The sequence below is a fragment of the Mastacembelus armatus genome, chromosome 16 (genome assembly GCF_900324485.2).
Source record: "Mastacembelus armatus chromosome 16, fMasArm1.2, whole genome shotgun sequence".
NCBI classification, from domain to species: domain Eukaryota; kingdom Metazoa; phylum Chordata; class Actinopteri; order Synbranchiformes; family Mastacembelidae; genus Mastacembelus; species Mastacembelus armatus.
The window spans coordinates 24,964,088-24,989,817 of NC_046648.1; the positions used below are offsets into that span (position 1 = coordinate 24,964,088).

The 25,730-nt window shown below is 47.5% G+C and overlaps 5 protein-coding genes across 10 annotated transcripts in view; 4 read left to right on the forward strand and 1 right to left on the reverse strand.

Annotated features, from left to right (window-relative positions):
* Window positions 1-8,339, forward strand: part of LOC113136836 (sodium bicarbonate cotransporter 3-like) — a 28,965-nt gene extending 20,626 nt beyond the window's left edge. For all 4 annotated transcript variants that reach the window (XM_026317926.2, XM_026317925.2, XM_026317927.2 and 1 more), the window contains 17 exons: window positions 82-169; window positions 481-627; window positions 1,286-1,389; window positions 1,633-1,807; window positions 1,969-2,102; window positions 2,886-3,131; window positions 3,269-3,371; window positions 3,837-3,998; window positions 4,275-4,388; window positions 4,847-5,008; window positions 5,093-5,344; window positions 5,682-5,750; window positions 5,836-6,009; window positions 6,166-6,297; window positions 6,388-6,476; window positions 6,597-6,704; window positions 7,519-8,339. In XM_026317926.2, coding sequence (XP_026173711.1) covers window positions 82-169; window positions 481-627; window positions 1,286-1,389; window positions 1,633-1,807; window positions 1,969-2,102; window positions 2,886-3,131; window positions 3,269-3,371; window positions 3,837-3,998; window positions 4,275-4,388; window positions 4,847-5,008; window positions 5,093-5,344; window positions 5,682-5,750; window positions 5,836-6,009; window positions 6,166-6,297; window positions 6,388-6,476; window positions 6,597-6,704; window positions 7,519-7,600 — 2,341 coding nt within the window. In that variant the 3' untranslated portion in view covers window positions 7,601-8,339. The remainder of the gene's footprint in view (window positions 1-81; window positions 170-480; window positions 628-1,285; window positions 1,390-1,632; window positions 1,808-1,968; window positions 2,103-2,885; window positions 3,132-3,268; window positions 3,372-3,836; window positions 3,999-4,274; window positions 4,389-4,846; window positions 5,009-5,092; window positions 5,345-5,681; window positions 5,751-5,835; window positions 6,010-6,165; window positions 6,298-6,387; window positions 6,477-6,596; window positions 6,705-7,518) is intronic.
* A 668-nt stretch (window positions 8,340-9,007) lies between these two features.
* LOC113136837 (ectonucleotide pyrophosphatase/phosphodiesterase family member 7) lies at window positions 9,008-13,226 on the reverse strand. Its single transcript, XM_033325575.1, has 5 exons — window positions 12,858-13,226; window positions 11,139-11,284; window positions 10,074-10,697; window positions 9,565-9,787; window positions 9,008-9,081 (listed from the first exon to the last, which is right to left on the reverse strand). Exons 1-5 carry the CDS (start codon window positions 13,102-13,104, stop codon window positions 9,008-9,010), a joined length of 1,314 nt encoding a protein of 437 aa, XP_033181466.1. The 5' UTR covers window positions 13,105-13,226.
* A 661-nt stretch (window positions 13,227-13,887) lies between these two features.
* On the forward strand, window positions 13,888-15,652 carry mrps12 (mitochondrial ribosomal protein S12). Of its 2 annotated transcripts, XM_026317237.1 has the most exons (4): window positions 13,888-14,066; window positions 14,307-14,393; window positions 14,529-14,570; window positions 14,955-15,652. In XM_026317237.1, exons 3-4 carry the CDS (start codon window positions 14,531-14,533, stop codon window positions 15,335-15,337), a joined length of 423 nt encoding a protein of 140 aa, XP_026173022.1. In that variant the 5' UTR covers window positions 13,888-14,066; window positions 14,307-14,393; window positions 14,529-14,530; the 3' UTR covers window positions 15,338-15,652. The 2 variants fall into 2 exon arrangements, with proteins under 2 accessions (XP_026173022.1, XP_026173020.1); XM_026317235.1 differs by lacking the exon at window positions 14,307-14,393.
* Window positions 15,653-16,195: 543 nt separating this feature from the next.
* LOC113136785 (zinc finger protein 436-like) lies at window positions 16,196-22,527 on the forward strand. Its single transcript, XM_026317832.1, has 9 exons — window positions 16,196-16,674; window positions 16,832-17,029; window positions 17,141-17,835; window positions 18,534-18,827; window positions 19,260-19,377; window positions 19,701-19,972; window positions 20,337-20,417; window positions 20,892-21,039; window positions 21,179-22,527. The coding sequence occupies exons 2-9, from the start codon at window positions 16,957-16,959 to the stop codon at window positions 21,799-21,801; spliced, it is 2,304 nt and encodes a 767-aa protein (XP_026173617.1). The 5' UTR covers window positions 16,196-16,674; window positions 16,832-16,956; the 3' UTR covers window positions 21,802-22,527.
* Window positions 22,528-23,246: 719 nt separating this feature from the next.
* rpp25l (ribonuclease P/MRP 25 subunit-like) lies at window positions 23,247-25,591 on the forward strand. Of its 2 annotated transcripts, XM_026317170.2 has the most exons (3): window positions 23,249-23,327; window positions 23,537-23,578; window positions 24,058-25,591. In XM_026317170.2, exon 3 carries the CDS (start codon window positions 24,058-24,060, stop codon window positions 24,718-24,720), a length of 663 nt encoding a protein of 220 aa, XP_026172955.1. In that variant the 5' UTR covers window positions 23,249-23,327; window positions 23,537-23,578; the 3' UTR covers window positions 24,721-25,591. The 2 variants fall into 2 exon arrangements, with proteins under 2 accessions (XP_026172954.1, XP_026172955.1); XM_026317169.2 differs by lacking the exon at window positions 23,537-23,578 and having other exon boundaries at window positions 23,247-23,327.
* Window positions 25,592-25,730: the final 139 nt, after the last annotated feature.

Genomic DNA, 25,730 nt, shown 5'->3' on the forward strand with positions numbered 1-25,730 from the left:
TACTGATACCACAGTTTTGAAAAGTGTTTTTGTGATACTTTATATATTAGTGTGAGACAGGTTGTCCTCCTGTCTGTCCAGGTTTCTCTTCCTCCTGCTGGGTCCGTTTGGAAAAGGTCCACAGTACCACGAGATCGGACGCTCCATCGCCACCCTGATGACAGATGAGGTGAGACAGCAGGAAATACTTTCAAAATAAAAGATAAAGCTTTGAGTTTACGTTTATTACTGGAGAATATCTCGATGTTCAGAGGCAGCAGGATGAATATTATTCTATGACTCTGGACTCGAGCTCAGTCATTTTGAACATGAGAAAAATTATTGAAACCACAACAGACTTAAGACGTTTTATTGGCCTCAGAGAATCTTGATAAGAAAAGTCCTCTGAGCTTCTGACTTGATAAGACGAGCCGGGAAAAGGTCTTTCACATGTTTTGAGGATATAAGACACCGACATCCTGTCTCCTCTCTCGGCGTTAGGTTTTCCACGATGTTGCCTACAAGGCGAAGGACAGGAACGACCTGCTGTCAGGGATCGACGAGTTCTTGGACCAGGTCACTGTTCTTCCTCCAGGAGAATGGGACCCCAGCATCCGCATCGAACCCCCAAAGAGTGTCCCGTCACAGGTGAGAGAGGAGACCTGACCCTTTACACACCAACTTTAATCTTTGTTGATAAAACGTGTCCAACATTAAAGACCGACAGAAATCAGAACCACAGTCCAGCTTCTCCTGTTCGCTTTTTTTTTTTTTGGCCTTCTCTGTCTTTCATTGGTTGCTCAAATCCAAGGATGGGGGAAAAGTGTAATTTATATCAAACCATTTTAAGCCTCTTCAACTTTCAGGTGCTTTTCCCTCTAAGTTTAATGAGGAGTGAGGTTTTTCCCGCGGAGTTCCTCCTGGTTTGTGGATGTTTGGTGCCAAACTTTTTCGTCATCTGTCTTACTCAGTGTTACTCAGTTCAATTCAATTCAATTCAATTTTATTTGTATAGCGCCAAATCACAATACAAATCATCTCAAGGCACTTTACAAAAACTAAAACTAAAAACCCAACAATTCCCTTATGAGCAGCACTTGGCGACAGTGGAGAGGAAAAACTCCCTTTAACGGAAGAAAAAACCTCCAGCAGAACCGGGCTCAGTTTGGGCGGCCATCTGCCTCGACCGGTGGCTGAAACTCAGTGGCTGTGATGCCACTACTTTGCTGCTGGTGTTGATCTCAGGTGTCAGATAAAAACACAGGTGTGTCCATGTTGTCAGCTGTGTTTTCCTCTGTCGCCGCAGGAGAAGAGGAAGGTGCCGTCCATTCCTAATGGCTCCGCCCCTAGCTCTTACACGATGAAGGAGGCGGAGCATCACAGCGGACCAGAGCTGCAGAGGACAGGGAGGTTTGTCAGGGTTGTGTTTTACTCCGAGGCTTTCAGGGATTAGAAATATGGTGGCTCGGATACACAAAGAGCAAATGGGCCTATGAACGAACTTTTTAAACAAATTTCTGTGTGTGTGTGTGTGAGGGTGTGTGTGTGTTTGTGTGTGTGTGTGTGTGTGTGTGTGTTGTAAACATGTCTCAATGTGCTGTGAGGGAACTGCAGAACCGTCAGTAACAGAGAACCCGTCCTGTGTTCTCTCAGGCTGTTTGGTGGTTTGGTGAACGATGTTCGGAGGAAAGCTCCGTTCCTGTGGAGCGACATCAGAGACGCCTTCAGTCTTCAGTGTTTGGCGTCCATCCTCTTCCTGTACTGCGCCTGCATGTCGCCGGTCATCACGTTCGGAGGGCTGCTGGGAGAAGTCACCAAAGGAAACATAGTAAGACCTGCACAGATTGATACCTTTACTAATACTAACTAATACTTCAGTTGATACTACACAGTCTGACTGTGGCGATAGTCTCAGTACTCATGTGAGATCTGTATCATAAGAAAATTACTGACCTGCTGCCGTTTACAAACTCACTCTCTCTCTGGTAGAGCGCCATAGAGTCTCTGTTCGGGGCCTCTATGACCGGTGTGGCCTACTCCATGTTTTCCGGTCAGCCTCTCACCATCCTGGGCAGCACCGGTCCGGTACTGGTCTTTGAGAAGATCCTCTTTAAGTTCTGCAGGTGAGTCGACCCCTGGTGTCGCAGCAGAATGCGGATGTGTTGTTTGGACTGGTCACCTGTAAAATCCTCTGTGCTGGACTCCAAACCCTCCAGCTCACATGTTGGTATCCAAGAGGCCTTGCTAAAGGGTACCTGAGTCCAGATCTGTCAGTGTCTCACTGATTGTAAAGGATATAAAATGGTCCCTGCAGGACTTTTATATAAAGCTGCAGCGCCCCCTGCAGTGCAGCGTCTCCCCTATTCCTGACCCTGAACATGAGGTGGATGTGTTTTATAAATGTAGTTAAGTAACAGCCTCCAGTGTGGAGTGTTTCAGGTTTGTGGCGATTAATGTGATTTATGGGGTTTGGGGTCAGATGTGTAATTGGCTTTAGAGACTTTGTGCATTTGAGCTTTCAGAGTGGATTATTCTGTTTTGTGTTTTTAGTTGCGAGGATTAAAAAACGTTTGTGATGGAAAATGTTTTGTAACATAAAATCCAGTTTTAAGCTGCTCCATTTCCCAGCAGATTATTTCATACTTCTTCTTTTCTGTATTTTAAATCTCGCACATTTCCTGGAAAATGGATCAGACACTGTCGGCGTAAGTAATAGACTGTGATTCTCATGTTCACATGTGTTTGTTCTCTGTGGTTGTAAACTGAAAGTTTTTGGGTCGGTTTATTAGGAACCCCTGTGTCAGACCCAGTCGGTTTATTAGGCTGTTCATTCACCTGGAGGAAACAGTTTGTGCTGTTGGACTGCTCTTTATGACACTGACAGATGTTTCTGGTTCTGTCCTCAGCGAGTACGGTCTGTGCTACCTGTCCCTGAGGACCAGTATCGGACTCTGGACTGCGCTGCTGTGCTTGGTGCTGGTCGCCACGGACGCCAGCTCTCTGGTCTGCTACATCACCCGCTTCACCGAGGAGGCCTTCGCTGCCCTCATCTGCATCATCTTCATCTACGAGGCTCTGGAGAAGCTGGTCTACCTCGGTGAGGTGTACCCCATCAACATGCACATCCAGCTGGACAACCTCACCTTCTACACGTAAGAGAAGCACTGGTCTGTCAGGAACCAACAGGAGCGTTTATTATTTTTATTCTGAAGATATGTGGGTTTCTCTCTTTAGACGGTGCCTCCTTCTCCTTTGATCTGTGCCCGACTCACCTGTGGTTCTGTTTCAGGTGTCAGTGTTCTCCACCTGCCAACGCCTCCGCTGAGGTCCAGCAGATCTGGAGCAACAGAAACGTAACGGAAAACTTCCAGTGGGAGCAGCTGAGCGAGGAGGTCAGACTGAGTCTCCTCAGCACATTGAGGCTGTGTCACACAGACAGTCAGGACTGAGAAACAGGTTTTAAAACGGTTTCTGCTGTTGGAACCAACATGATTGTTAGTGGCAGCTCTAAATAAAGTTAAAACACTGAGGGATGAATTATAGAAAAGAGATGAAGCGACATCAGGGCATTGGTTTTCTCACTTAACCATCATTTCTAAAATTACTGTTATTATATGACATATTATATGTAATATATGGTGTATACTGTATGTAAAATATATTGTCACTTAAAGCAGAGAGACAGGATGTGTCAGTCATCAATCAGACACGTTTCTTTATCCTTGAATTTCCTCCTCAGTTAAAAATAGTTGAGGCTCAGTGACTCAGCTTCACCTCAGTACAGTCCAGGTTCCTTCACAGCTGGTGGACGTTGGAGGAACTGCAGCTCATCGCTGTCCGTCCGTCTCTGTCCACAGGAATGTCAGGAGCTACGTGGGGAGTTCGTCGGCTCGGCCTGCAGCCATGACGGGCCCTACGTCCCCGACGTCCTCTTCTGGTCCGTCATCCTCTTCTTCACCACTTTCTTCCTCTCCTCCTTCCTCAAGCAGTTCAAGACCAAGAGATACTTCCCCACCAAGGTCTGTTTTCCTTCCCACACACAGACGTGTCTCACAGCTGCTGGTTACTGACAGATACTGATAATGGTGCACGATTTCTGTAATAGCCCCACACGGCTTCAGCAGGGCGCTGCAGCACTCACCTTCTATAGTGAGGGATTTTTACACCCAGTGGTCAGTTTATTAGGAACCCCTGTTTCACAGCTGCCCCTTTACCTCGAGACTACAGTTCGTGCTGCTGCGTCCACTACATTTAAGTCACTGAGGACAGACTGAACGATGAGTAAATGTGTGCAGGTTCGATCGACCATCAGCGACTTCGCCGTCTTTCTGACCATCATGATCATGGTCCTGGTGGATTATCTGGTGGGAGTTCCTTCACCCAAACTCCACGTCCCCGACCACTTCAAGGTAACACCAGCCTGTGCTTTCGTCACAGCTCCATGTTCACTTTGGTCTGAAATGTACTGTGTAGCTTCAGTAGAGTCTGTGTCAGGATCACGTGTCAGCCCTGCGGCGTAAGCATAAACGCTGAATTATTCTGTTTAAACAAAGTGAATCAGATTCTGGTCGAACGAGACGCCTCCTGAACACCTGTCAGCTCAGTGGTGTCTGGTCTGTTTACATTTCTGTGGAAATGTTCCAGCGGTCACCTGGAGGGAACAGACTGTGCTGGACCTTCTCTGCAGTGAAGCTTCTTTAGGCTCCGTACAGGTTGTTGACAATAAGCCTGTGATGATTCAATCAGCTTGGATGTGAATAGTAATGAAGAGACATCACATACTTTTGGAAAAAGCTTTAGTTGTGAGAAGCTTTTCCACAGCAGCGTGTGTTAGTAGGAAGTTCTGACGCTGTTGTTTTTCCTTCAGCCCACATCGAACACTCGAGGCTGGCTGATCTCCCCCCTGGGCCCAAACCCCTGGTGGACTCTGTTGGCCGCCTTCATCCCCGCTCTGCTGTGCACCATCCTCATCTTCATGGACCAACAGATCTCCACCGTCATCGTCAACAGGAAGGAGAACAAGCTCAAGGTCAGGACTGTCAGAGCTGGCGGTTTGTATCCGACAGAGCCCTCGATGCTGAGCTTTGCCTCCCTGTGTGTGTTTTGGCTGCAGAAGGGCTGCGGCTACCACCTGGACCTGCTGGTGGTGGCCGTGATGCTGGGCGTGTGCTCCATCATGGGCCTGCCGTGGTTTGTGGCGGCCACCGTGCTCTCCATCTCCCACGTCAACAGTCTGAAGCTAGAGTCGGAGTGCGCGGCGCCCGGCGAGCAGCCGAAGTTCCTGGGCATCAGAGAGCAGAGGGTCACCAGCTTCATGATCTTCGTCCTGATGGGCTGCTCCGTCTTCATGACCTCCATCCTCAAGGTGAGGGTCACACCTGTGGTCCTCACAGAGATAGATAATGTTGGTCTGAGCAGCTGCTTTAAGTCTACTAATTTACAGCAGGTCCTCCTCAGCAGCACTGACCTTCACATGATGACCCTAACTTCAGTCCCTCATGAATGAATTATGGCGTTAACTGACTTTGTAATATTCACACTGACATTTTCAACATTCCTGCTTCAACTGTTGTTTCATTGTTTCAGTACATTCACGCTAAGATGAAACTAAATACGTCAATATTATTCACATGGAAGCATCTCTAAAGGTTTTTCCATCAAACTGTGACCTGCTTGTGTCTGTGGTTCCTCGTGTCTTTCAGTACATCCCGATGCCAGTGCTGTACGGGGTCTTCCTCTACATGGGGGTGTCCTCGCTCAAAGGCATTCAGGTGTGTCGGGGTTTGTCTGTCGAGCTGCAGTGTCACCGTTCTGTTCCACTGGGTTTGTTCTCATCCGCCTGTTTTGTCTCTGCAGCTGTTCGACCGGATCAAGCTGTTCGGCATGCCGGCCAAACACCAGCCGGACCTGATCTACCTGCGCTACGTCCCTCTGTGGAAGGTCCACGTCTTCACTGTGGTGCAGCTGTCCTGCCTCATCGTCCTCTGGGCCATCAAGGCCTCCGCCGCCGCCGTCGTCTTTCCCATGATGGTGAGCTGAGACGACATGTTAGCAGACACAAGCCTGAAAGTAATGGACCCAAAGTAAAAAGGTTACTGGTGTTGAGAAGAAGTGAAGAAAGCGTGACCTTCACTCGGAGCTCTGAATGTGTGTTTTAAAGGTAACTGGTCTCTTCTGGCTCTGCAGGTTCTTGGTCTGGTGTTCATCCGGAAACTCCTGGACTTCTGCTTCACCAAGAGAGAGCTGAGCTTGCTGGACGACCTGATACCCGAGAGCAAAAAGAAGAAGGACGACGACAAGAAGAAGAAGGAGAAGGAGGTGAAATGCTAACGAGGACACTTGGACACCACGTAGCTCTGTCTCAGGCAGACGCAGACACTGACACTGTGTGTGGGGTTTTTTGGACAGGATGCTCAGAGGATGCTGGAGGAGGTCGAGGATGAGTCTCCGTACGACGACAACAAACTGAAGCTCCCGATCAAAAACCTGAAAGGACGGTGAGTGAACAACAGTGCACACTGAACACACAGAGTCCTGCAGCATACAGTAATGTGTGTGTGTGCGTGTGTGTGTGTGTGCGTGTGTGTGTGTGTGCGTGTGCGTGCGTGTGTGTGTAGCCTGGACCCATCGGAGGTGAACATCTCAGATGAAATGGCCAAAAGCGGCATCTGGAAATCTGTTTCCATGACCTCGGACAGCAACAAAGGCCTGAAACGCTGCCACAGGTAAAAACATCTGCAGGAGACTGTCCTTACAGACCAGGTCGGACTCACGGGAGGAGCTGAACCAAAGACTGGTTAAAGAAACGACTAGTGACTCAGGGTCACATCAGGATGGTTGATGATGTGTTGTCTCGTGGATGTTAGGCTAGTTAGACGTTGGTACTGCAGCTGTCGTCTTCATATGTGTTGGTGGTGATGAGGATCAGGCTGAGGATGATGATGATGAGGATCAGGCTGAGGATGAGGATCAGGCTGAGGATGATGATGATGAGGATCAGGCTGAGGTTGATGATGATGACGAGGATCAGGCTGAGGAGGATGATGATGATGAGGATCAGGCTGAGGAGGATGATGATGATGAGGATCAGGCTGAGGATGATGATGATGATAATGGTGAGGATCAGGCTGAGGATGATGATGATGATGAGGATCAGGCTGAGGATGATGATGATGATCAGGCTGAGGATGATGATGAGGATGAGGCTGAGGATGATGATGAGGATCAGGCTGAGGATGATGATGATGAGGATCAGGCTGAGGATGAGGATCAGGCTGAGGAGGATGATGATGATGAGGATCAGGCTGAGGATGATGATGATGATAATGATGATCAGGCTGAGGATGATGATGATGATGAGGATGAGGCTGAGGATGATGATCAGGCTGAGGATGATGATGAGGATCAGGCTGAGGATGATGATGGTGATGATGATGATGATGATGAGGATCAGGCTGAGGATGATGATGATGATGAGGATCAGGCTGAGGATGATGATGATGATCAGGCTGAGGATGATGACGATGTCGTGTTTTCCAGCCAGGACAAGTTGCCGAGCGTCAAGATCAGTGTGGAGAACGAGGATGGTCGAAGATTCGTGGATGCGGAGACGTCGTTATGATCCACGGCCGTTCTCCACCACAAGGTGACGCTGCAGGGGAGTGAGGAAGGCGGGGCTGCGACTCATGCGACGCCGTAGCCCTCGGTCCTCTCCTAACTGAGGTCAAAGGTCAGCGGAGGACCAATAACGCTTCACCTTGTCGTGCTGTACTTCTCATCCTGCGTTTTCTCGGACGAAGGTGAACGTTTTATTTTCTCATCGTTTTATGGTGAAACACGGAGACTCCAGCACTGGGAGCTGCGCTGTGATTGGCTGCTGAAGCCTCAAACCCAAACACAGATTCAGCCTATGACAGATGATCCGAAAAACACCTGAAGTTTCATTTTATTGTTTTAAATGTTCTGCTCCTCACCTGTGAGCCGTCCAATGCAGGACGCAGGTTTATTTAATCCGTCATGTTCATTTCACTTGGCTGTGTGTCTGTGAATGTGTAGTTTTTATGTGTGTGGTGTGTGTGGTGTGTGTGGTGTGTGTGGTGTGTGTGGTGTGTGTGGTGTGTGTGGTGTGTGTGGTGTGTGTGTGATCACTGTTGTGCCTCACCTTGTTGCCTCAAACAGCTAAATGATGTCACGGCCGCTGTCGTCGTAGTTCCTTCAGTTTATTAAAACAGGTCTGGCCTGTCAGACACTTTGATGAACAATAAAATCTGATTTCAGGTTGTTGAAAATTTTCTGTCACATTCAGGAGAAACACATTTGTACTTTGTGTAACTGAAATAAAGGATTAGTGAGACTTTAAAGGTTGTTAGAGGTTGATTGAACGTCAGGGCTGTGCTGAGGCACAGTGTCTCTTCCTGGTAACCATAATCTGTGCTGTCTGTATTATTAAAGTCCATAAATCAGCTTTGGAATTAGAGGAAGTTTATGCTCCAGGAGCCGCTGATTGACAAAGTGTAACAGCTCAAAGAAACAGGGCTCAGGTCGTGGCCCACAGTGTCATTAATAAATCACTTCCTGCTCCTTGAAAATCCTTACATCTGGTCACAAAGTGAGGACTTTTCTAGTCCTTATGCTAACCTAAGCTAACTACACTTAGGAATGGAAGCTGAACATCGAACACTGAGCGAGACGAGAAATAAACACACTGACCAGTGGAAATATTCTTTAAACATTCGTCTCTGAATTCATACACAGTCTAGACTTTATTTACAAAATTAAAAGTCAAATTAGTCCAAATGTGTTTCAGGAATGAAGCATAGAGACAAAACCATTTAATTCATCAGATGCACAATAACAAAACAAAGCAGTAATTGATTTGCAGCACGATAAAACAAAAGCAGTGATCATAACTTAGTGCTGTTTATAAAAATGACCACTAATATTTCACCTGCGTGTGACGCCACAGGCAACGTGAGCGGAGTGAAAGCAGGTGTTTGAGATGAGGTGATGGAGGCTGATCCTGGATCCGTTAGAGCACAGTGAACATGAGCAGCATCGACAGCGGCAGCAGGGCCAAAGACAGTCGGGTTCTCTGTGATCCACCTGGAAACAAACATTAAGATGAACTACTCCCAGAAACTCACTGACTTCTGCCACGTCTGAACGCTGCTGCTGCTGCTGCTGCTGAAGTGAAGTCCTGGACTTTACTACCACGGAAGTCAAATCGTTTCTACTGCACGACTTGGTGTCGTGGTTTAACCCCTTCTACTCGTAATTAATTTAATATAAAAACAGCTTGTAAATAGTTTTTCCAGTACAGCAACGTCTGTGATTTAAACTCTCACTTTATCGTGTTTCCAAAATCATCTTTAAACTAAAAATATCATCACAGGTGAAAATATGAGAAAGAAAAATACTATAAGGAAAAACTTCAGGAATCCCACACGGACTGTGTGAACTGAGCTCCAGCCTGGAGGACTCTGACCCTGTTTCTTTGGTCCTTTAGTAACTGGGGGCAGCATTTCCACAGACACACTGACTGTCGGGTAAAACAGTTTGTCTGTCAACATGTTCGTTCAGACTTACCGCTCTGCAGCAGCAGGTTCTTGGTGACTACCAGAGACCCGTTGTGGGGCGCCGGGTCGATCTGCAGCAGTTCACACATCAGAGGGTAGATGTGGATGCTGTCGAACGGCTCAGACAGGAAGTTGCTCTTGAAGTCGGGCCCGAAGGCCCTGAATATGGTCTTCATGTCCATCTCTCCATTGTGGAAACCATGATCGCCCTTGTTGACGTAGACGATTAATCTCTGGTGGGAAACACAGAGATGCAGAAACAGATTTTCAGCTGCTGCTTCCTCTCCCCTGCCCACTTCCTGTGTGTTGTGGCTCCTTTGACCTCAGGATCTGTCCTCATCAAACTGCCTGTTCCCCTGTTTTTGTTTCAGGCCTTTATTTTTTAATCCGGTCATTTCTTATCACCTGTTGACTCAATTACAGACATTAAGTACCCAGAAACATTCTTTAAGGGAGAGTCCACCTGAGAAATATAAAGAAAGGTAAAAGCCCTGATCTGAGGTGTGATGTAAAACTCACAGAGTTCAGGTTGAATCCCAGATCCGCGATGATCACGATGGGAGGCAGCCGCTCGCTTTTGCCGAGATGGAAGCTCTCGGGAATCTGGCTTTTCTTGTAGACCGTCAGATTGGGAGCATTGGACAAAGCGTCAAACACTTCCTGCTCCCTCCCCGGCCGCGGGGTCACGATGCCAAACCCACCATAGTCGAGGATCTCGAAGCTGGTGAGCTTCAGTAGATTCAGGTAGTCTCTGATGATGATTTCATCCACCTGCGGACGTTTTTTCACTGTGGTCATCCCATGGTCAGAGGTGATGATGACGTTCAGTCTATCGTTCAGGTGATGGCGAGACATGGCCTCCCTCAGGTAGCCAATGGTGCGGTCGATCTGCTGAATTATCTTCTTCCTGTCTGGGTGGTCCGGTCCCTTGGCGTGGCCCACGTTGTCGGGCTCGCCGTAGTACAGCGTCACCAGGTGGAAATCCTCCTCTGAGAACCAGCTCATCACCTGGTCGATGTTCTGGCGCCACTCTGTCTCATTGTCGTCCGGGTGGTTTGACTCCTCCACCAGCACCCTGTTGACCGACTGGCCGCTGTAGTTGGCTCCACCTCCAGGGTAGTGGAAGGAAGCAGTTTTCAGACCCTGGAACAACAGTTGACACAAAATACAGTAGATCAGTTTGGCTTTGTCATTGGTCAGCATGAGGCCAACGCAGCCGAGTTCCTGACATCACGTTTTACTTCATTTCCAGTTCGAAATGAACATGATGGATTAAATAAACCTGCGTCCTGCACAGTTCACAGGACATTGGGACGCCTTCACATCCCAGGCCTGAATGACCTGGTGTTTGTCATCAGATCTGATGTTTGTGTCAGTGCTTCACATATTTTCACTCTGCTACAGGTACATTCAGGGCTTAGGGAGGATTTGGTGTCTGTGGGATTGAGTCAAAATAAATTATCAGGTTTCAAACTCAGGTTTAATTTGAGTTGAGACAAAAAGAACTAGTCCTCAGTTTAAATCGAATCATCCCACAGGTCTGTTTATCTTCTTTAGTTACCAGTCACCTGATCGATGACTCACCTGGTTCTGAGCTGTGATCCACAGTGGGAGGACGCCGTTGTCCCACCACTCGGATCTGGTCAGGGTCTGTTTGTGAGGAACTTTGAGGTTCGTCGTGCTGTTAAACATCATGTTGTGGACGACTTCGTGGTCCTCCACCCACCTGCCTGACACAGGAAACAACACAGGAAGGGGTTCATTTCAAAATAAGACTTTGAAACTTTTATGTGACACTCAACATAGAGCTCAAGGCCAAGTACTTTTTAAGGGTCCAGTATAGTCACAAATACTGGAGTAAATAGAAGAGTCTTACAGGAGTTCCCACATGTGCTGAGCACCTGGTTCATCTCTCTTGGGTCCAACTCCACCCAAATCCATTATTCTGCCAAGATACTTCAATTCAGTAACTGTTCACTGTCACTGAGAACATCAGCTGTGTTTATCAGACTATTACAGTGAAATACAGTCAAACTGGTCGTTTTAAGGATTTCACTCATTTGGCCTCTTCCCTCCAACACTGTGCAATAATAGTTTTGTTTATCCAAGTCTGAGGTTCCCTCCTCTGCCTGAGGTTCCCTCCTCTGCCTGAGGTTCCCTCCTCTGATTTTCACTGCAGCAGGTTTGTGACCGAACCGACCGCTTCTGACTCAGCATCGTGTACTTTGTGCCAAGAACTATCATAGATGTATAATTACTACCTGTCAGTTATTCATTAACAAGTTAATCATTTTTAATATTATGACCTGCACCACTATCGGATCACCTACAGTATCACTAGACATTTACATTCATTAAGTTTTTTATTTTCACGTTTGTGTTTTATGCGACTTCGCTGCCACTAAATGACATGGAATAAAATTTACATTGAATTTGGTCAAAGTCTGATCATAAAATCCAAAATATGAAATTCAGACCTGAACATCAGGATGTAAGGATGTAAAATGTTTTCCAGTATTTGATTTAGTTCTTTGTTCAAATCTTTGTTTCTTTGCTTCCGTTCTCAGGGATAATATTTATGTGTCACTGTGTATTTATCAGTATTGGTGTCAGTTCTTCCACCACCTGAGGTAGTTTTTACCGTTTGGAGGAGCTTTATTGTCTTTTGACACTTGACACTTGAAATTAACTCATAAAATATGTTTTTATAGATTAAAAGACCAACAGTAAAAACGAGTGGAACTGGAACAATTGGTGGATTGTTGGGAAATAATTAAATGAATCATTAAACTTCTCACATCTGAGTTTTGACTGTTGGTTTCACTTTTTTGTTTTGTTCCATCCTTCAGTCAGTGAGTTAATCAGGGAAGTAATGATGTGATAGATGGTGAAAATAGTCAGTTGAGGTCGTGTTGGTACAGATTAGCTCCACACATCCGGCTGCAACAATAAAAATGCTTCTCGCACCTTAAACCGTCAGAAATAATTTAATAATTTCATATATAACAGCCGTTACCTGCACAGAGTAATTTTACTTTGAATATTTTATGTACTTAAGTAACGCTTTGATTTTATATGTAAGAGTATTTTTAGAGCGGTATTACTACTTTTACTTCAGTAAAAGATCTGGATACTTTCTCCACGTCCATCAGTAGTAGTACTGCTGACAATATTCCTGTTACTGCAGTAGTACTATTGACGCTAGTCATAGAAGTAAGTGCAGCAGGTGTAGTTCTGATAGATGATGATGATGATATTAGTCATCATCATCATCATCATCATCATACTGCAGCTCTGCCTTACCTGTTATGGTGGTGAAGTGGGATGGGGAGGTCATGGTCAGCATCGGGGGGGTGATGTACTTGGCCTTGACCCCGTCCAAAGCCAGCTGGTCCAGGTTGGGCGTGTCCACGTCCTGGTCGTAGTCCCACCTGAAGCCGTCGAAGGAGATGAGCAGCAGCTTGTTCCTGGCTGCTGCCTTGCTCATCGGCCTGCAGGCAGCACATGCCAACACTGTGACGAGCAGGAGCAGCTCCAGCCTCATCTTCATCTTCAGTCCGACTGACGGAGGCTCCACCTGAGCCGCTCACCTGTAGCTCCTCACAGGTTAATGTGTAACCGTGACCCTGATAGAGATCTGCTGAGCTGCTGAAGGACGAGACCTTGGACTGGAAGCAGAGTCTTATCGATGCCCGTCAATCTGGTTCAGTGATAACCTGCTGGTGGGCCAGAGGTTTTCAGAAGTACCTTTTAACTGGTTTGTATACAGTTCTAGTCTAGTGGTTTCCAAACTGGAGGTCAGGCCCTTCCACAGGGTCACCAGATACATCTCAGGGGTCGTCACATGATAATTTACAGTATGAACAGTATTTTTGTTTGTTGACGATAATGTAAAGACTAATGCAGAGATAAATGAGGTTTAGTGGTGACACGTGTGTTTTAGGATTTCCAAATAACACAAAGATGATACGTAAGATGATTTGTGGTGTTTACAGACAAAAAACTGTTCCTCAGTCCAATAACATTTGTTTGTATGCACACAAACAAATAATCATTGATGTACTTTGTGATCTTGAATTGACTTGTGCTAAATAATCAGAGTATATTCTAACAAACCATTGGACATATTGTTGGCAGTTATCTTGGTGTTTGTGGAGTTAGTTATATTTCTGTGAGCATAGTTTATTAATTTAATGACAGATTTATAAAATGGACATGTGATTAACTTTCCTCAGTGGAGCTGAACATTTTCAACACTTGCTCGTTTCATAAAATGCATGTCTTTTATTTTTGTAGGTGCGGAATTCCGGAAGCACCTTTAAGTTGACAGAAGTACTTCCGGTGTTAAGGGTCGTTAACGTCGCTCACATTGTCATGTTAAGACCTTGAGTGATTTTTGTCCAAATACGATAACAAACTTTAGATTCTCTGGTTGTAAGTTTTGTTTAATGTGACCGGATATTGTCTGATAATCTGACCGGCGTTTGTTTCCTGTGGAAAGTCTGTGAGCAGGTTTGTCGCGCTTTTATTTTGAGAAATGTGCCGATAACCTCTGTTAGCTAACATTAGCTGTTAGCATCGCCGTATGCAGGCTAAAACAACAACAACAACAATAATAATAATACAGTGACACAGGTGTTGTTCTTCAGAGAACATCTGTAGGAAGGTTTAGGCAGATCCAAACCGTAAATACCGCTCTTGTCCATCGAACCGACCGACACCAGACTCCATTGTAAAATCTGTCATTTTAAGGAGTCGCGGCCCGTCAGGTTCGTCAGTCGGCGTCTAAGCGCAGAGTTTAACGTCACAGTGAGTCAGGAGGAGCTGCGGTTTGTTTCGGTCTGTTTTCAATTTCCAAACATATTTTAGTTCTACTGTGAAAATGTGCTGAAGCGTCGCCATTGAAACAGTCATTCAGGATCAGGAAGCTCCTCATGTTGAAAGTCTGAACCTTTGTCTGTCTGTCTGTTTCAGCCATGTCGTCACTGTGGAGCCTGAGAGCGGCGCTGGTTCAGGGTGAGTTTACCTGCAGATACACTTCACTGCTTTAGTCCCTTGTCACAGCTGTTGGTGTGTTAAACTTACAGCAGCCTCTGACTCTCACTTCAACACGTTTGGTGTTGGTGGAACATCTGGATCAGCTCAGGGTGGAACAGATGAAATGATGACTTGGATTTAACCAATCAGAGACAGAGAATCATCACACATGACTTGATATATTCTTAGAACAGGGTCTGTTGGAAATACAGAAATAAAATAATTGCTTGCTTCTCTTCTCTTATGTGTGAGACACTGGACACTGGCTCAAACTGTGGGCTTGAATCATGAATCTACAAGGACATAATGCATGTTTTATTTTAGGAGTTTTATATTTAAATCTCTACTTTTCCCTGAATGCAGCATCCCAGCATGCATCTGCCTGGACGAGCCCCCTCCTCTCCAGGACCATGGCCACCCTCAACCAGATGCACCGTCAGGGGAAGCCCAAAGTGGCTCCTAAGCCCATGGGCGCCACGTTCGGCCGCCCCCAGCTGAAGGCGGTGGTCCTGAAGACCATGATCCGAAAGCCCAAGAAACCCAACTCTGCGAACAGGAAGTGCGCTCGGGTGCGGCTCTCTAACGGGAAGGAGGTGGTAGTGTTCATCCCCGGGGAGGGACACAACCTGCAGGAGCACAACGTGGTGCTGGTGCAGGGCGGGAGGACGCAGGACCTGCCCGGCGTCAAACTCACCGTGGTCCGAGGAAAATACGACTGTGCTCACGTGGTGAAGAAGAAGCAGTAGAGACGGACGCTGTCGCAGCTCGTCAGTAAACGTGTGGAACGACACCAGCGTGGTCACAGGTTTTCACCTGTCGTCTGATACAGTGCATAGCCAAAAGTATGTGGACAGCTGACAGCTTAATGTGGGACTCTCCTGGTTTCAGTCTTTGCAGCTGATGTGGACTGATAAGGACATGTTCGTGTCGTATAGGAAATTAAAAATGATCATAGTTTCTCACTAAATGCCACTTGTGAACATCAGAAAACAAAAAGACTTGACAGTTAATGGTGTGGAAATGTATGAAAAAGACAAAATACAGACATTTCTGTTGTTTGAGGTTTGACTGTGTTTCACTGGGTGTGGTGTTCTGTCATTAATGCAGTGTGCAGGGAGGGGATGGCACTGACTGTTGTGGTTGCAGCAATGAAACACCAGATTTAAAAAATCCGTTTTATTGCAGCTGTTCCAGGGAAAACACTGTGGATTAATCACTAACAGCTGCATTGTTTCTGGAGAGAGACAAAGCAGGTTTTTAAAAAAACATCCTAAAACCTAAACTGTTTGCACCAACAACTGTGGGGAAACATAGTTTAGTTTGGGTGAAGTGACCCTTTAAAGCCCTGGACTAGTTCCTTATTGGGTGACGAGGTATCAGTTTAGAGAGAGAGACACTCCACATGTTAGAGAGTGATTCCCAGGCTGACAGGAGGTTCTCATAAGATTATTTTAATGGCAGGGGACTGCTGAGATGGATGAACTCTGGTGCTAAACACATGATGCGACAGCAGCATTAGACATGAACCTGATTCACTATAACGCTGATGTTTCACTCTAAATCAAACCTGATCAGTCTAATTGATGAACCCCGCTGTGATGAACTGTGTTGTTGCAGTTCAGCCTCCGACCACCAGAGGCAGCGCTCGGACTAACCCGCCTGGGGCGTACGCGGAGTCACGTGACAGGCGTGTAGCGGTGACGTTTCCTCCGGTGGCTTCAGATTTTCAACATTATCCCGATTCTCGTCGCGTTTAGCGAAGGAAACGCGTGTTAGCAAACATTAGCGTTAGCTTGAGCTCCTCCCACAGAACCACGGAAACGGTCTGTGTTTCCGGTGAACGTCAACACTTTGGTTTGTACTTGAGTTTGTGATTAGCAGTTAGCCGTTAGCTTCAGCGGCCCCCAGGTGTCACGTAACGTTAAAGATCGTCTCTGATTGGCTGAGCCACAGTGACCACATCACCTGACTTCAGCCTTCAGAGGCCGCCAACACATTGTCACTTTGTAGACGCTGCTGTAACGGCCTATTGATGAGCGAAGTATTGATAAGCTATTGATTCCCAGGATGCATCAATGAGCAGGTAAGTGACTACACACGTTTTCCTCATTGTTTTCAAATGAAACCAACGAGTGTGTATCCTAACAAGTAAAATCTGTGTGTGTCATTTCTCTGCTGTAGAGTTTCAGTGCTGTGCAAACACACACACACGTTTTCAATATTAACTTTTATTTCATCAGACTGACTGACTGGCACTGCAGGACTATTCAGACCTGAGACCTCTGGACGTCCACAGAACACCTGGACGTTAACGTGGCGTCCTCAGCCTGACGACTTCCTGTGTCTCTGAGCAGAGCATGTGGAGATGAATGGAGTGGAGGTGGACCCAGAGCCCAGAGGAGGGGACTGTCTGCAGCGACCACATCCTGCACCTGCAGGTACATCAGTGTGCACGTCCTGAATGAGTACGAATATCAACACAAACGGAGTCTGCCTGGGCCCGTGCACGTTGTTCTGTGGCATATTAATGTCAGTGTCCTTCCCTGCAGGAGCTGGGACTGGTCCACACATCGAGACCCCTGAAGAGCCTCCATCCAAACCCAGCAGTCTCCAGGCTAAACGCTGTCACCGATGTTCGGTATGTGGCCGGGAGTTTTCTCGACCGTCCCGGCTGGCGGACCACATGAGCGCGCACGCAGGCCACAAACCATACAGCTGCTCCCTGTGCGGGAAGCGCTTCACCAAGAAGGTAAACTTGGTGGTGCATCAGCGGGTTCATACCGGCGAGAAGCCATACTCCTGCCCGGACTGCGGGGTGAGCTACGCCCAGCTGGGCTGCCTGCGGAGGCACCGGCACAGACACGCCGCCGAGAAGCCGCACCGCTGCTCGGTGTGCGGACGTGGATTCGTTCAGCGGCGATACCTGGTACAGCACGAACGGATGCACACTGGGGAGAGGCCGTTCTCCTGCCCGCTCTGTCCCAAACGCTTCGCCTCCAGGTCGGGGCTCGTTGATCACCAGAAAACCCACGGAGGGGAGAACCTGTACTCCTGCTCCTTCTGTGAGAAGGTCTTCTCCACGCCCTCCTCCTTCAGGGATCACATCAGGCTCCACACGGGGCAGAAACCACACCGCTGCTCGCTGTGCTGCAAGAGCTTCAACCGGCCGGGTCTGCTCAGGAAACACCTGCAAAAACACACAGAGGAAGATCAGGTGGTCAGAACTGAAGGTGCAGCAGACACAGTGAGTGACATGAGTCAGTGTTCGGGTTCTGGTTTGTATCCTCTTACCTTAAACACACCTCTAACCCACCAGGGTCCAGCATGTGTGACAGGTCCAGAGCAGTCCTGTCACCGACTAACGGTCACACTGACCAGGACGGAGCTGGACGTTTCTAACCACATCGAAGTTGGATCTGATTTGAGTGTTTGGTTAAAGGCTGTCGTCCATGGCAACATTAGAAACCATCAGCTCATGGAAAAAAATTCACCTGCTGTTCGGACCCCACCTTAGGTTTCTGCATTTTGAAGCAGCACCATGTGGTTCCCAACCATTTCAGCCCATGGCCTTTAAAATGAAGCACAGTGTTGTGTTGTGACCCTTCGTCACATTGAGCATTAGTCTGGACTCTCAGGTTCCTGCTCTGAATCCTTTTGGAGAGCTTGATGGGTGAAATATCCTGAGACCTAAACACTTCACTCCAGTTTCACTCTAGTTTGAAAAAAAGTGAAAAATGTTTTCTGCAACAGATCTTTTTATCCTTTTACTCATCTGGTCCACAGATTTATCTCTGAGACCCTTTGATGTGTCCTGAGCCCTAGGTTGGGAACCGCTGGTGTATGGAGACTACAGGGTCGGAGAGTGTGTGTGTCTAGGTGCCTGTATTGAGTTTGTTCAAGCTGAGCCTTGGTTTTATCAACTCGATTCTTCTTCCGAACCAGGAGGAGACGCCCTGCTCCCAGTCTCAAGGAGGTTTCTCCACCGGTGGGAAGAGGCTCCACAAGAGGGCGCTGCAGTTTGCGTGCGACATCTGCGGCCGAAGTTACACCAGGTCGACCCACCTGAGGGAGCATGTGAGGTCTCACACCGGAGAGAGGCCGTATCAGTGCGACATCTGCAAGAAACGGTTCTCGGTGCAGAGAGTGCTCAGGAAGCACCAGGAGATCCACCGCAGGGAGAACCACGCCGCCGCAACTCCAGGCGACACGTCCTCACTGTCAGCAGCAGAACACCAGGTGAGGATCACAAGTTATGAGGCATCTTGGGAGATCTTAGTCCGTTATCGGTCAGTGAACAGAAAACAAATGAGTTAGTTCACTGAATGTGAGGATTCGCTCCTTCTCTGTTTTCTGTCATTAGAACTGAACATCAGTGTTGAAATGTGGATCCACCAAAAACCCCTGAAGGTGTTGGACAACCTGAGCTGGACTTTTAAAACGTTTACTAATCGATTCATGAGGAGAATACAGCTGCTGTTTGTGCTGACTGATCAATTGACTGTGTTATCAATAATGTAGGTTCTCATTTGTAGAGATGAGCTGTGTAATATCTGTGTGACCTGTAAACTGGTCCCTTTACTGGGAGCACGGGTTCAGCGGGACCTTAAATGGACGCACAGCTCGGCCCAGTGACCGACTGGTCACATCATGAATCTGTGTTTGCTGCAGGAAGCGGCCGAGCAGCTCGGTGGAGGCGGCGTGTCGGAGAGCGATGGCGTGAACGGGCTGCTGCTGAAGGTCGAGCACAGAAACAGCAGTGAAGAAGAAGCGATGCGTTCACTGCCTGGTAAGAAAGTGATGTTTCCTCTCCACCCAGCACACTGTCTCCTTACTTCCTTTTTCCTTTTGTCCTTCCTTCCCTCCTTTTTACTTCTTCCTTTTTCACTTCATTTCTTTTTCCACCTTTTTGTCAGTCAGTTCATTTTTTAATTATTTTGTTCACTTGCCTTTCCTCGTTTTCCTTATTCTCTTTTTGTTTTCTTTTTTATTTCCTTTTGACGTCTGACATCTCCAACCTTTTCTTTGTGAGCAGATCAACATATTATTTCAAATTCATAAAATATGTGTGGGATCATGTCCACTGAGATCTGTTTCTGCTCCATCCTGCAGACGGGAGTCCTGGAGGTGGGGAAAGCTACCTGAGCCCATCCAAACTCAGAGAGCACTTTGAGATCCACTCGACAGAAAAGCTGCACCGCTGCTCCGTGTGCGAGAAGGTCTTCAGCACCGGCAGCAGCCTGACGGCGCACAAGAAGATCCACATGGCCAAAAAACCTCATCCCTGCAGCATCTGCCCCCGGAGCTTCCTGAAGCCCTGCCTGCTCCGGAAACACATGAGGATCCACATTAGGGACGGACTCATCGCTGCACCCGCCGACAAGGTGAGACCTGAGAACTCGACACACCTGGAAAAGGATTCAGGTTCGGTTCCTCTCCTTTTTTTTTTTTTTTTTTTTTTTTTTTTTACTTTCCAATCTGAGTTCAGGCATCACTTTTTTTACCACAAAACATGAATTGAATTCCTTGCTTCCATTTTTGTCCACTTCTCTTTTTACTTGCCTGTGTCCATACATCCTTAGTGTTTACTCTTCCTTTTCCTTATTTCCTTACATGCGTCTTGTCTCTTTAGTTTCTTTGAGTTTTTTCTTAGTCCTCTGCTCACCTACCTGTTTACTTGCTCATTTTGGTCATGAAAGTCCAGATTACGAACAGCTGGGAAACTGATGAAGACCTGGTCTGTTTCAGGAGTTCTGGTTCAACATGAAGACTGTGAAGGAAGGAGAGGCGATGATGATGAAGCAGGAAGAGGAAGGTCTGGATGAGCAGGTGAGAAATTCAGCTTGTCTTTTAAACAGGGGGTTGAGTGCACACGTGCATGTGCTGCATTTAGGTCCTCTGGGACAGAAGGGAAGACAGGTGTGTAACTGCAGGATTACAGTGAAAGCCCAGGTAATTAAACACCTGTCACAGCTGCAGGTTAGGACCTGAAGGCAGCGTCAGTAACGTCTGAGGAGGTTTTTTTCATCCTGTAGCATTAAACATGTCAACCTGCGACATGACACTAACTAACATGGTCGAACGCTGCTGAAAAGCACATGCTCAGTCGAAAACTTGCAGACTTATTTTTCACCTCAGAACCAGGATGAAAACCAGAAGCAACATTTGCAAATGATGAACGAAGACAGACGTTGAGCTAATGAGCTCAGTCTGGTTGTTTGAACAGTGAAATGTAGTGGAGTGAGACGCAGTTTTTTCTTCTGTTAAAACTTGTCCGGCTGTGTCCATCTGATAATCCTCCAGGACCCTGAGATTTCTGCCGCCGCCGAGTCCTCCGCCCCTAAAGCCGCGGCTGGTAACCATGGCAACAGAGGAGGAAGTGAAGAAGGAGACGTCAGCGGTCTGATAAACTCTGATGGAGAGGAGGAGGACTGGAGGCCAGCGATCACCGGTGTGTTACCATATTAATTCCTCTTTTAGCAGGAGGTTCATTTGCAGTATAACTACAAAGATCAAGTACATCCGTGTACTTGAGTACTGATATTCAAATATTCTCATCTTGTACTCACCATACTCTTATTTCCCATCAGCCCCTGAGACAGATGCGGGTGGTGGCTCACAGGTCCCAATGGACGGCAGCGGCGGCGGGCACAGTAAAAGGAAACACTCTTGTCCGGTGTGCGGCCGTGACTGCTTCAAAGCCTCCGCGCTGCAGAAACACCTGCGGATCCATTCGGGCGAGCGTCCGTTTCAGTGCCCCACCTGCAGGAAGAGCTTCACCCAGCAGGGCCACATGATGGAGCACCAGAGGATCCACACCGGGGAGAAACCCTACACCTGCTCCGACTGCGGGAAGAGCTTCACCTTCTCCAGCGCCCTGCGGCGACACCAGCGGCTGCACACCGACGCCCGGCCCTACCAGTGCTCCGTCTGCAAGAAGACCTTCAAGCAGCAGAGCTCGCTCAAGACGCACCAGCTGACGCACTCAGGCGTCCGCTACCAGTGCCCGCTGTGCAGCAAGAGCTTCAGCCGTGCCCTGGAGCTCACCTACCACGTGGACACGCACTCAGACGCCCAACCCTACTTCTGCAACATCTGCAAGAAGAACCTGAGCGGAGCCAGAATCTACCGCAACCACATGAAGAAACACGAGTCACAGGACTCACAGCTGCCACGAGCAGGAGCGAAGCAAGTCGAGACAACGTCAGAGTGACGTGTAGTCCGTGTTAAACCGTCAGGCAGGTGCTCATATTGTTCTTCCTCATTCTGCAAGAGATCCAGATGTTTCATGTAGGGGGTTTGAAGCTGATTCCAGGCTTCAGCAGAGGTAAACAAAGCAAATGGATATGATCCAAAGTTACACGGACTTCAGTACCAAAGTGCTTTGTTTCTGTCCCTCCGGCTCTGAAGTTTAGAAGATTTCATTGTCACTGTAGTAACGTAACCTTTGCACAGAGCGAGGGTTGCGGTTTCAGTCTGTTGTTGTATTACAAACTGTACGAGGATGAACTAAGTGTCCTTAAGGTTTCACATACTTCAGACTGAGGAAACTGACCGACTCTATGTTTGGTAAAAACCCAGCAGGGAGCCACACCCCTGACCTGGCTCACATGGTTCTTCCTCACCAACAATGGGAGGCCCGTCTTCTTCCAAAAACCAGCTCCAGACGCTGAGAACGGCCGTCACTGTTTACAGGCTCTGAAGGAACAAAGAGTCACTCAGCAACAACCAATAAGTTGAACCAGGTTCTGGATTCACACAGTGGGTGGGATTTGTGCAGAACAACAAAGTGACTGAGCTTTTCCTTTAATCTCATGTCTCTGAGTAAAGTGCTTAGCTTAGCTTAGCTTAGCAGAAACCTGGTCTGGTTCTGTCCAAGTCTCAGTAAGAAACAGAATCTTGTTGTTTATTCTGTACACAAATAAATTCATCTCTTGTTCATTAGTGTAAAACTGGGACTAAGTGATAAAAGGTAGAAGATCAGTTGGCTGAAGTACAAAACTGCACAAAAGAGAAACTGGATGGCCAGGCTGATGGTTTCCACTGCCCCCTTTGTTCTAAAGGAGGGAGGGAAGAGCCTGGTGTGATGTTCAGCTCAGTTTTTAGCAGAACGTTCCCTTTCTGTCTGTCCTGTTGTTCTTTTCTAGGGAAATACTGAGTTTTACTTCCTCAGTGGTGGACCAGAACCAGAACCAGAACCAGAAATGTGGACATTTCTGTTTTTTGTTTAATAACCTAAACACTGAATTGACATATTTCTGACCAGGGCACTAAGACCTGAACATGACCAACACCTCTAAACACACACACACACACGCACGCACGCACACGCACACAGAGCGTCCACATCTTTATAAGATCCAAAGCAAAAAGAGGTTCATGTGTTTATTTTAGAAATAGATGAAACTTTAAAGATACTACATTAAATGACTGAAACATGAAAACAAACTTGCTTCAAGTGTGTTTGAACGTGTTAATTGACTGTAACTGACATCACCTGGAGGCCACAGGTGAAGCTGCTGTACAGTTCAGGTCTCTTGTCAAATAAATCCTTTTGGTCTGAGCAGGATCCGGGTCGCAGCTGCCCCCTGTGGTTTGGCAGCTGAATCTCAAACTGTTTTAACACAGTCCCAGAAAAGCCAGGACAGTTTGCGACAGTTCTCATTGGTAGACGGTAACGTAACGTGTGGCGGGTGGAGTAAACATGCGGGTAGTTCACGATCTGATAAAGACGTTCTGGTAAGATTTTTAAACTTGGCGTTAATGATATTGAAGAATTAACAACAATAATAATGAGTTACCAATAAGTAGAGTTTGGCTGCAGCTCACTTCCGTTAACGTTAATATGAACTAAGGGCTGTTAGCATGTAGCTTAGCCGCACTTGGTAGTGCAGCAAATGACGAAATGTTCAGTTTTTGTTGATTTTATTTCTTTTTTATTTTATTAGCTGAAGTCTCGGTTGGTCAGGTGACTTCAGCGACTGTTTAAGGTGAAGTTTTACTTGTATTTAACGTCTAAAGTCTGAGGAGACTCAAACCGCCGATCTCCCTTTAAAACACTTTGGATTTAAGGTTTTCATGGTCGCAGCTGCAACGAGACTCATGACAGAGCGTTAGAGCAGGAAGTGCTGCATTAGTACGACGCTGTCTTCAATTCGGCTTATACCCCACACACCGAGCACGTTTCATTTGAACTGCACTCAGAGCAGTTTGCAGACCGACGGTAACGCTGGTTAACGTTAGAAATAAGGTTCTTTTACATCCTGCAGGCTTCAGTCATTCGTGTGTCCAGAGACAAAAACACCCACAGACCTTAGTGTTTTAGCAGAAACACACGTCCACAGCACGGCCTGACTGCTAATGTCACTGATGCTGTGTCTTTTCTGTCTGATAAAGGTCTGATTGTGTTTTTCATGTCAGTAAAATTGTGACTGTCCTCCACATCTGTAACATCTGTCTGTGTCTGCAGATGGAGAACTACAGTAAGGCTCGGACGGTGGAGCAGCCGTCCGTCTGTCCGTTCCCCGACCTTCACCCCGGCACGCCGGAGGTCCATGTCAAAGATGGCAGCAAGATCCGCAACCTGCTGCGCTTCGCCCTGAGCCGCATGGAGGCCAAATCCCGAACGTCTGAGGAGGAGGGACGACCCAGACCTGAGGAGGGGGGCGTGTCTGTGGAGGGGCAGCAGGAGACACCAGGTCGACCTCTCTGCAAACAGGTCGTCTTCACAGCGAGCGGTAAGGGCGTCTCCAAAGCCATCACCTGCGCAGAGATTGTGAAGCGGCGGGTGAAGGGGCTCCACCAGCTCACCCGGCTGCTGTACAGCACTGTGGTGGAGGTGTGGGAGCCTCTGGAGCCCGCTGCCGGCCTCGACAGCCTCACGGTCAACAGGAACCTGCCTGCCATCTGGATCCTCCTCTCCAGAGATCCGCTGGACTGCAGCCAGCCCGGGTACCAGGCTCCGGGCCGCTACGACGCCTTGTGGGCTCAGTCCATCTCCAGGGAGGAGGGAGGAGTCAGTGGACAGAGAGCAGGACACAGGAGGAAGAGAGGAGGAGGAGGCGGCGGCCGAGGGAGGGGACCCATCCGTCAGACTGGACGGTCCAGAGAGTCAACTAAAGGACAGAGCTGATGCAGGGACATGAAAAAACTAAAACTCTGACAGAGCCTGAATCAAACACTGTGGGGACTAAAAGCAACAGAGCAGTGTTACATCCGTGAAAACCAACCTGAAGGAAACTTCCCTCAACATTTGGTCCACTTGACTTTTTTACAGGACGTCATCATTTCATCATGAACTGATTTGTTCAAGCTTCCAGAACCTGCTTTGTTGTTCGTGTGTTACCAACAGGAGTTGACAAAAACAATATCACCTCAGAGTCCACAAACTTCTTTGTTCTGGAGCTTTTAACTGTGTCACATGGTCTAGAGCAGTAAGTAGAGGTGGAACTGGGATTGTTTTAGTCGACCCATTGTCCCACCTCAGCGAGCAAAAAGACCAAGTGGTGTGTTCAAAGCTCTGGATCAAGTACGTGGAGCCTGACGTGATGTTTTCACAGCTGCTTTGAGTTTTCGTGTTGGTTTTAAAGTGCTGACAGTAACTGGACTAGTCAGGTTTGTTTGGGGGAAATAATAGGAAGAAAAGTGTAAAAGTCTGCTGAAGCTTTTTGTTTTTGACTAGTGAGAACCTACTGATGAGTATCAGCTGGCCCTCCCAAACCTCATGCTGTGAAAATGTTGAGCAGAGTGAAGCTAATGAGCCAAAACAAGAACTGTGGTTGAAGCTCCTTCCAGGAAGCTGCTCTGTGCAGGCGTGTGGTTTCTTTTTCATCACTGTCTGAAGCAGCATTGAAGTCCTGACGTATTTTCTGAGCGCTGAACACGAGCGAGTACAAACCAGTTTATTTAGCGAGCACTTCCTTCTTTTACTCTGGCCCTGTGTCTGGATTCTCACCAAACAAACGTGCTGAAAGTCATAAATAAAGTATATCTGTTAAAACTGACTGACTGTTTTTCAGGGTGATGTTGTTGATGGGTGTTGTTTCCGCTCCGACTGGACCGACATGGTTCACAGTTCATGTTTCAGGATGAACTGATGAGATGCTCGTCAGTGTTAGTACGAGACCATCGTAGCTGGACACA

Excerpts from the sequence above, each read along its gene's own strand:
- LOC113136837 (XM_033325575.1), bottom strand. The coding sequence starts at position 13,104 with ATGAAGATGAGGCTGGAGCTGCTCCTGCTCGTCACAGTGTTGGCATGT. Across the intron at positions 11,285-12,857 it reads CCACTTCACCACCATAACAG|GCAGGTGGGTGGAGGACCAC; the intron begins GTAAGGCAGAGC and ends TTCCTGTGTCAG. Across the intron at positions 9,082-9,564 it reads GAACCTGCTGCTGCAGAGCG|GTGGATCACAGAGAACCCGA; the intron begins GTAAGTCTGAAC and ends GTTTGTTTCCAG.
- mrps12 (XM_026317237.1), top strand. The coding sequence starts at position 14,531 with ATGTCGTCACTGTGGAGCCTGAGAGCGGCGCTGGTTCAGG. Across the intron at positions 14,571-14,954 it reads GAGAGCGGCGCTGGTTCAGG|CATCCCAGCATGCATCTGCC; the intron begins GTGAGTTTACCT and ends CCCTGAATGCAG.
- LOC113136785 (XM_026317832.1), top strand. The coding sequence starts at position 16,957 with ATGAATGGAGTGGAGGTGGACCCAGAGCCCAGAGGAGGGGACTGTCTG. Across the intron at positions 17,836-18,533 it reads CTGAAGGTGCAGCAGACACA|GAGGAGACGCCCTGCTCCCA; the intron begins GTGAGTGACATG and ends CTTCCGAACCAG. Across the intron at positions 21,040-21,178 it reads CTGGAGGCCAGCGATCACCG|CCCCTGAGACAGATGCGGGT; the intron begins GTGTGTTACCAT and ends ATTTCCCATCAG.
- rpp25l (XM_026317169.2), top strand. The coding sequence starts at position 24,058 with ATGGAGAACTACAGTAAGGCTCGGACGGTGGAGCAGCCGTCCGTCTGT.